General features: G+C 32.3%; 2 protein-coding genes across 2 annotated transcripts; both read right to left on the reverse strand.

Annotated features, from left to right (window-relative positions):
• Positions 1–1,437: 1,437 nt before the first annotated feature.
• Positions 1,438–1,827, reverse strand: LOC139860147 (uncharacterized). Its single transcript, XM_071848920.1, has one exon. It carries the CDS (start codon positions 1,825–1,827, stop codon positions 1,438–1,440), a length of 390 nt encoding a protein of 129 aa, XP_071705021.1.
• A 99-nt stretch (positions 1,828–1,926) lies between these two features.
• Positions 1,927–4,370, reverse strand: LOC139860148 (uncharacterized). Its single transcript, XM_071848921.1, has 3 exons — positions 3,680–4,370; positions 2,415–3,275; positions 1,927–2,240 (listed from the first exon to the last, which is right to left on the reverse strand). Exons 1-3 carry the CDS (start codon positions 4,368–4,370, stop codon positions 1,927–1,929), a joined length of 1,866 nt encoding a protein of 621 aa, XP_071705022.1.
• Positions 4,371–8,730: the final 4,360 nt, after the last annotated feature.

The following is an 8,730-nucleotide window of genomic DNA, read 5'->3' on the forward strand; positions in this document are numbered from 1 at the left end:
AAGTTCAATATGAAACCATAGCAACTTGAATCACTCAAAACGGATTTAAAACGAAGAAGTTATGGGTAAAACAAGATTGGATAATTTTACTTGATGTAGCTACGTGAAAATTGCTAACAAATCTATATTAATTATATCCTAGCTAACTTATATTGTATATTATATAATCTTGGGATACCAAAGACACGTATGCAAATGTTTTGACATATCATATCGACCCATGTATATATATTATTTGGAACAACCATAGACACTCTATATGCAGTAATGATTGTGTTAGCTATACAGGGTTGAGGTTGATTCCAAAAATATATATACTTTGAGTTATGATCTAGCCTGAGATGTGTATACACTGGGCCGTGGATTGATTCAAGATAATATATATCGATTTATTTCTGTACATCTAACTGTGGACAACTAGTTGTAGGTTACTAGCGAGGATAGCTGACTTAATAAACTTAAAACATTAAAACGTATTAAAAATGTTGTAAATATATTTTGAACATACTTTGATATATATGTACATATTTGTTATAGGTTCGTGAATCGACCAGTGGCCAAGTCTTACTTCCCGACGAAGTAAAAATCTGTGAAAGTGAGTTATAGTCCCACTTTTAAAATCTATTATTTTTTGTTGGGATGAGAATACATGCGATTTTATAAATGTTTTACAAAATAGACACAAGTAATCGAAAATACTTTCTATGTTGGATTATCGAACCGAATATGCCCCTTTTTAGCTTGGTAGCCTAAGAATTAGGGAAATGGCCCCTAATTGACGCGAATCCTAAAAATAGATCTATTTGGCCCAACAAGCCTCATCCGAGTTACAGATGCTTTAGTACTTCGATTTATCATATCCGATGAGAGTCCCGGAATGATGGGGATATTCTATATGCATCTTGTTAAGGTCGGTTACCAGGTGTTCAACATATGAATGATTTTTATCTCTATGCAGTTTGCGAAATGCCTGATATGAGATGTGTTATAAAAATGAAATCTTGTGGTCTATTATTATGATTTTATAATATGTAGGTTAAACCTATAACTCAACAACAATTTTGTTGACGTTTTAAGTATGTTTATTCTCAGGTGATTATTAAGAGCTTCCACTGTTGCATTCTAAATTAAGGACAAGATTTGGAGTCCATGCTTTTATAATATTGTTTAAAAACTGTATTTGAAGACTTATGTTGATGTGTAATATTATTGTAAACCATTATGTAATGGTCATGTAAAAAACGCTATATTTTAGATTATCATTATTTGATAATCATCGTAATATTTTAAAGGTTATGGTTTGTTTTAAAATCGAATGCAGTCTTTGAAAAATGTCTCATATAGAGGTTAAAACCTCGCAAAGAAATCAATTAATATGGAACGTTTATAATCAATATGAACGGGATATTTTAGAGGTGACCCGATGCAAGAAGGGAATCAACATTCTTTAACAGTCGCATTCTTTTTGAAACAAATTCGAAACAGGCACGGGAACTCATCCTTGAGAGTAAGACCATTAGCCCGTGGGTCGTACCAAAAAAGAATACTTGCTCCGTTACCCACTTTCCAATTCCAAACATTCGAACCTACAATACCTTGAAGAGAATCGTCTTTTTGGAGATTGATTAAGTCTCTCCAAATTGAAGAAAGCTGAGACGTTTTTAGAGTTGAAACATCACTCATAATTTTGCCACGAAAACTAGGACCGAAGGAGGAAATAACAATGGATTTCCACAAAGGCGTTTTATTTGAACTTAACTTTCCCCACCATTTAGCTAATAAAGCTAAGTTTTTTATTCGAAGAGGAGTGATGCCCAACCCACCCATTTCTTTCGAAAGACAAACCGAGTCCCATTTAACAAGGCATGTTTTCTTTTTGAGACAATCTCCACTCCAAAGAAAGTTCCTCCGATATCTTTCTAAAAGTTAGAGAACATGTACCGGGGCTTTGTAGATAGACATATAATGAATAGGAAAGTTAGAAAGAACCGCATTGATCATGACGAGCCTTCCACTAAAAGAGAGACATCTTCCTTTCCAACCCGCAAGCTTTCTTTTAAACTTTTGAATAATAGAGTTCCACATAGAGATTTTGTTTCTAGATAAACCAATCGGAATGCCTAAATACTCCAAAGGAAATATGCCCACTTTACAATTAAAAATAGCCGAGAATGAAGCCATATCAACTCGGGATACATGAATCCCATACAAAGAAGTTTTTATAGCATTCATTTGCAAGCCTGATAAATTGAAGAAAAGATCCAAGTTAAACTTGATTCGATTGAGCTCTTGAATTGAAGGATGTGCAAAAATGATGGTATCGTCCACAAATTATGAATGATTAATTCTCACCCCGTTGCGAAAATGGCACCCTTTTAACTACCCGTTTGCTAAATAGTTAGAGAGAAGTTTACTTAGTACTTCCGCCACAATAATAAAGAGAAACGATGAAAGTGGATCTCCTTGTCGTAATCTACATTTCATAGTATCTTCGCGGGAAGGAGAGCTGTTTAAAAGAACCGAGAAACTAATGTTAGAGATACAACATTTTATCCAATCAATAAACTTTGCACCAAACCCCATATTTTTAAGCACCAAGAATAAAAACTCATGAGAAACACAATCGTAAGCCTTTGAGAAATCAATTTTCAAAAGTAGATTCGGTTTCTTTTTCTTTTCTGCCTTGTGAATGACTTCATTAACAATCATTACTCCATCCAAAAGAAGCCTCGAAGGGACGAAACCGTTTTGATTTTTGCTTATGATTGAGGGAATAACCTCTAATTTATTATCAATTATTTTTGCTAATATCTTATACGGGGCATTAATCAAACTAATGGGACGAAGTTGATCAATTGTTTTTGACAAAATTTTTTTAGGAATTAAAACGATAAATGAAGAATTGAAGCCTTTTGGGAAGTATGGTCTAGCATGAAATTTATCAAATGTATCCATGATTGTCTCTTCTAATTTCTTAAAAAATTGTAGAGTAAAACCGTCCGGTCCCGGTGTTTTGTTGCCTTCAAAAGAGCAGATGATCTTATTGACTTCATCGGAAGAAAACGGGACTTCTAAAGAAGCACTTGATGAGGCACTGATTAAATTCAATTGGAGGGAAGACCAATCGAAGGCAGACAGAATAACATGAGCAGGTTGTTTAAATAAAATGGAGAAGTAATTGACTGCATACTCTTTAACTATGACAGGATTATCTTCCCATGTATCATTAATGAACATACCGACGATGTAGGATAACTGTTGCTTGATGCGTGAGACTAGATGAAAAAATTTAGAGTTTTTATTAACTAATTTTAACCAATGAAATCATGAGTGGATCCTCTGTCTCGATTCAATTTTGACCTGCAATCTTTTCTTTGACTTTTTAAGGAAAACGAGCTTAACAGCTTCTTCTTATGAAAGATCACGCATTCTGTACAGCTGTTTGAGGTTTGCAATGCCTGCTTTGCAGGTTTTTAATTCGACAGAAACCAAATCCGATTGATTTGAGGCCCAAACCTTTAGATCAGACTTGAGTAAACGTAAGTTTTTACTGATGATGAATGCTGCCCAATCGATTGTAGGATAACAAGCCCATTTATTTTTGCAAAAATTTATAAAGCCCGGTTTCTCAAGCCAAGAATTGTTGAAACGGAACGGTTTTGGACCCCAACGAATTAACTTTTTCCCCATATGATTGGTTTGTGATCGGATTTTTCCGGATTGCCCATTTGAAGAATGGCATCGGGCCATAAATCAATCCAACTAGAGTTCAAAAACACTCTATCAATCGTTGAAAATATACCGAGAGGGCCTTCCCAAGTGAATTCATCATTAACAAGGTATTGGTCGATTAGATTAGCATTAACAATGAAATTATTAAAAGAGGCTATTACATTGAAATCAATAATTTCTAGAAGCCTTTCAACCGATGAACAAACCGAGTTAAAATCGCCTAAGATACATAACGGACCCGACCAAGAATGTGCAACTTTGGTTAATTGAGAACAAACAATTAACTTATTACATTCTTGTTGTGGTGCATAGACATTGATAATAAGAACGAGGTTATTAGTTGGTAAATACCTCATGATAGTGGCTATCCAATGCTTCTTTTTCCAATATTTGACTAAAGAGAAAAAGTCGGTCCTCCATATAGACAACAAACCACCCGACCTTCCCGAGGCAAACACTTGAACCGAATCAAAACCAAAATGTTTCCAAATTTCATTTAACACGGGTTGTGGCACGCCTTGAACCATTGTTTCTTGAGTAGCTAAGAATTGAACTTGAAAATTATTTACAAGATTACCCGCCATACGGCCTCTCGACTTATTGCCGAGGCCCGGGGTATTCCAAGATGCAAGTCTCATGGTTTAGGAGAGTTGACGATTAACTCATCATCTTTCATATTTTCCATGATAGTATCAAACTTTTGCAATTCCTCCTTGAATGAAGTTTCTTGGCAACGAAATGCTTGCCGTTGATTGAGGTTTTTTTGAGAGATTTTGTTGCCCAACTTCAAGGTTAATTTCGCTTTCTGTATCAAAAAGATCTGAGATATTATGAACTTGCTCAACCCAATTGTTTACTTGTGACTTGGCTTTGTTTTTGCTGTTGTCAACCTTAGGGTGGATAAAAGGAATTTGTGCTTCTTCATTAGGAACACATCTACTTTTAATCTCTGCACATGAATCTTTGCATTTAGATCCTAAACATTGATCATTGGTTAGAGGAATGGAATTGGAAGTAAGTTTTGAGGCAAATGAAATAAAAGGGTTAGGGGTATTGAGGTTAACAGGTACAACTTTTTTAAAAGTTTCTTTAGATTTGGACAAGTTTTTTGGTGACTTTTGGCTAAGGGTAGGATAGTCCTTTTCTTGTAGATTAAAAGGCAAAGGTTGGTTTATAGGGTTGCTTGTTGAGGTAGAGTTGTTGCCATTCTCATCATTCCCATGTACTTTAGCAGATTTTATAGGAGTAAAAAGAGATTTCATAATATCCTCTGCAAGTTTGACCTTAATGATCAAGCATATTTTCACGAGGTCAAGGTGATCTTACGCTTGAGTGCGTAATAGGGTTTAAGGACTAACAACATTCAGACCTCTGACACTTAGTCGTGGATAACCCACACTGGTATCGTTTCGATTCTGACAGGGTGGCCGATTTGAGAGTCCACCAACAATCTAGCATACGAGGTTGAGTGGCCTAAAGACATGAAGGTTTTATAGTTCAAGACATACCTAAAAGTCTTTAAGATCGTATGAAGCTTTGTTCGTATGATGAAGATATGTATGCTGTTGTTACGTATAAGTAAACGAATGTGTTCTTAGGGTTTATGAGCTATGTATTTATGGGCTCACGAATTAGGGTTTTGATAGAATCTCTTCCCTAATTAAATGCAATCTTATCCCAACTAACTTTCGTTATTTAAGGAAAAGAATCCGAATTGATTATACCGTACATTCTTCTAGAATATACTGAACCCCTATGCAAGTATACAAAACTCGCATCAGATGGTTTAGGCGCATATAGTGCGGCTATACCCGTACCATATATATTAAGTGGCAATTTGTGTGAGGTTCAGGGCATTTGATGCGTAATCCGCATGGTCATGCGGATATGTGTATCATTAAGTCCCCCCAATTCGATGTTATATACAATGAAAATTAGTGTATGACATCGAACTAGTAAGAAAATGTACTCATAATGAACCACAACAACACCCTTAAACCAAATCAGCTGATCAAATTATCATGCCTAGTAATTCCGCTTAAAATCCTAGCTGGATTCCAAATGTAACCGGTCAGTGCATACTGTATTAGCATTAAATGCAATGTATGCGTGCAGTCACCAAACTGTCTTTTCTGCTGCATTTCCTGCACCCGAGGTGACAACTGTCACTGTTTACCGAAAAGGTAATGATTGTAATTATGCAACCGCCTGTTGATGCTAACGTGCACCGGACATCTTAACAAAGTGTTTAGCTTAAGATTGATACACGTGTACGGCTACCATTATACCCTTGTTACTTTTTAACTCCCGTATTTTCTCTATAAATAGGATTTTGGCTTTTTCATATCTCACAATCTTTTCCCTTTTAAATCATTCAACCCATCTTCTCTACAAGAACATGTTCTTGATTGTAAAAAAGGTATACTTCATACTCTTATACTTTGCATTATACTGAAATGACCCGTCCTAATCCAAAAGGACGAATATAATAACATATGATTACATTGCGAGGTATTTGACCTCTATATGATACATTTTACAAACATTGCATTCGTTTTCAAAAGACAACCTTTCATTACATCGAAAGTTGACAGGCATGCATACCATTTCATAATATCCAAACTATAAATGACCTAATCTGTCATAATAATCTTTATTGAACTCAACGACTTGAATGCAACGTCTTTTGAAATATGTCATGAATGACTCCAAGTAATATCTCTAAAATGAGCAATTGCACAGCGAAAGATTCCCTTAATACCTGAGAATAAACATGCTTTAAAGTGTCAACCAAAAGGTTGGTGAGTTCATTAGTTTATCATAACCATTCATTTCCATCATTTTAATAGATCACAAGATTTCATATATTGACACGCGTAACTCGCGAATTAAAATTCATTCATATGGTGAACACCTGGTAACCGACCTTAACAGGATGCATATAGAATATCCCCATCATTTCGGGACTCTCATCGGACATGATAAATCGAAGTACTAGAGCATTCGAAACTCGGATGAGGCTTGTTGGGCCAAATAGATCTATCTTTAGGATTCGCGTCAATTGGTGGCAATTATCATAAACACCAATTCTTAGGCTACCAAGCTAAAAAGGGACATATTCGGTTCGATAATCCAACCATAGAATGTAGTTTCGATCACTTGTGTCTATTTCGTAAAGCATTTATAAAAGCAGTGCATGTATTCTCAGTCCCAAAAAAATATATTGCAAAAACATTTAAAAAGAGAGCAAATGAAACTCACAATATTGTATTTTGTAGCAATTAAGCATATGATGGCATTGAACAAGTGCAAAGTTGGCATCGGATTCACGAACCTATATTAATTATATATATTTATATGTTGGTCAATATTTGTCTAACAATTTAGGTTAAGTCATAGTGTACCACAATCATAATGCTCGAGACTAATATGCAAAAGTCAACAAAAGTCAACTTGACCAAAATGACTCTCATAATCTATACATGATTATTATATAGTTTAAATATAGTCGTTTTATATATTTAAATATTTTTAACAGGTTTTATTAGAGTAAATAATATAATTCATTTATTAATAAACAAAATTTTATATTAAAATTTATATAATAAAAATATACTTTTATATATATCATAAGTAATAATATTTATAAAGCTCATTTAATGTCATAAAAATAATATGATAGGTATTATTAATGTAGTTATATTACACGTAGTAAAATATCTTTGTATCGCATATTTATTTGATAAAATAATATCGATAATAACAATAGTAAGTAAAAAGTCGTATTATTTTGTAATAACAATTATTATTATTCTACTAATAATAATAACAATATTTAATATTTACTAAAAAATGATATTATGATAAAATGATAATTTTATTAATAATACTAAAATGATAATAATAATGATATTTTATATTAATAATGATATTGTTATATAATAATTTTTGTAAAAATGATAGTTTTAATATTAATAATACTTTTAATAATAATAATGATAAAAATAATGAAAACGATATTTTTATCTAAATCAACAACTTACAATATTTTTATTTCATCAAGATACTTATACTCATTATTTCCTAATCAATTTATTAATAGCTTTTAGTCGTATTTTATATCGCATTCATAATAATAATAATAATAGTAATCATAATAATTAGTTGTTACTAATATTAGTTTTAATTATAATAATACTAATAATAATAATAAATATTATGATAATATTAATGATAATACTAATAACTATTTTAATGATAATAATAATAATAATAATAATAATAATAATAATAATAATAATAATAATAATAATAATAATAATTATAACCTTAATGATAATAACAATAGTAATAATAATAAAAATAACAATTTTTAATGATAATACCTTTTATTAATAACGATAATGATAATAATAATAAAAATAATAATAATAATAATAATAATAATAATAATAATAATAATAATAATTAGATAATTATAACGACGATAATAACGACGATAGTAATAATAATCATTTTAACAATAACTATACTAAAAGTAATAATAATTCAATTGACTATATCTTTTAAACCGTTCATCGAAACCATTCGATATCTAAATGAAAAGTTCTTAATTTTTCGCTAGCTTTCCAACGACATGCATATCATATACCTTATCTCAGTAGCATGTGTATCTAATTCAGGATTCAACATAACCTATCTAACGATAATATCAAACGTACAAGCATGCATAATCCTATATACTCGAGCACTAGTCAGGGATACACTATTAATATATAAAAGTTAAGTTATGAGTGCTCACATATCAATATTGAGATTCAATATTGCAGGAAAGTACGTAGATGCGACGGAGAGGATAAACACTAGATTGACCTCACGAGTATACCCATAAACATTATCCATAACCTCCATAGCTATAACCCATAATTTCCTTAGCTCTATCCTACTCGAAAAAACCCGTCTTGAAATAACTCGCTCATAACCTCGCCGTAGTATTTT

This window comes from Rutidosis leptorrhynchoides, chromosome 7 (genome assembly GCF_046630445.1).
Source record: "Rutidosis leptorrhynchoides isolate AG116_Rl617_1_P2 chromosome 7, CSIRO_AGI_Rlap_v1, whole genome shotgun sequence".
Lineage (NCBI taxonomy): Eukaryota > Viridiplantae > Streptophyta > Magnoliopsida > Asterales > Asteraceae > Rutidosis > Rutidosis leptorrhynchoides.

Coding starts and splice junctions, on each gene's coding strand:
- LOC139860148 (XM_071848921.1), bottom strand. CDS start 4,370: ATGAGACTTGCATCTTGGAATACCCCGGGCCTCGGCAATAAGTCGAGA. Junction 3,276..3,679: donor ACCAATCATATGGGGAAAAA/GTTAATTCGTTG, acceptor TTTTTCATCTAG/TCTCACGCATCAAGCAACAG. Junction 2,241..2,414: donor TATTGTGGCGGAAGTACTAA/GTAAACTTCTCT, acceptor TCAATTTATCAG/GCTTGCAAATGAATGCTATA.
- LOC139860147 (XM_071848920.1), bottom strand. CDS start 1,827: ATGGGTGGGTTGGGCATCACTCCTCTTCGAATAAAAAACTTAGCTTTA.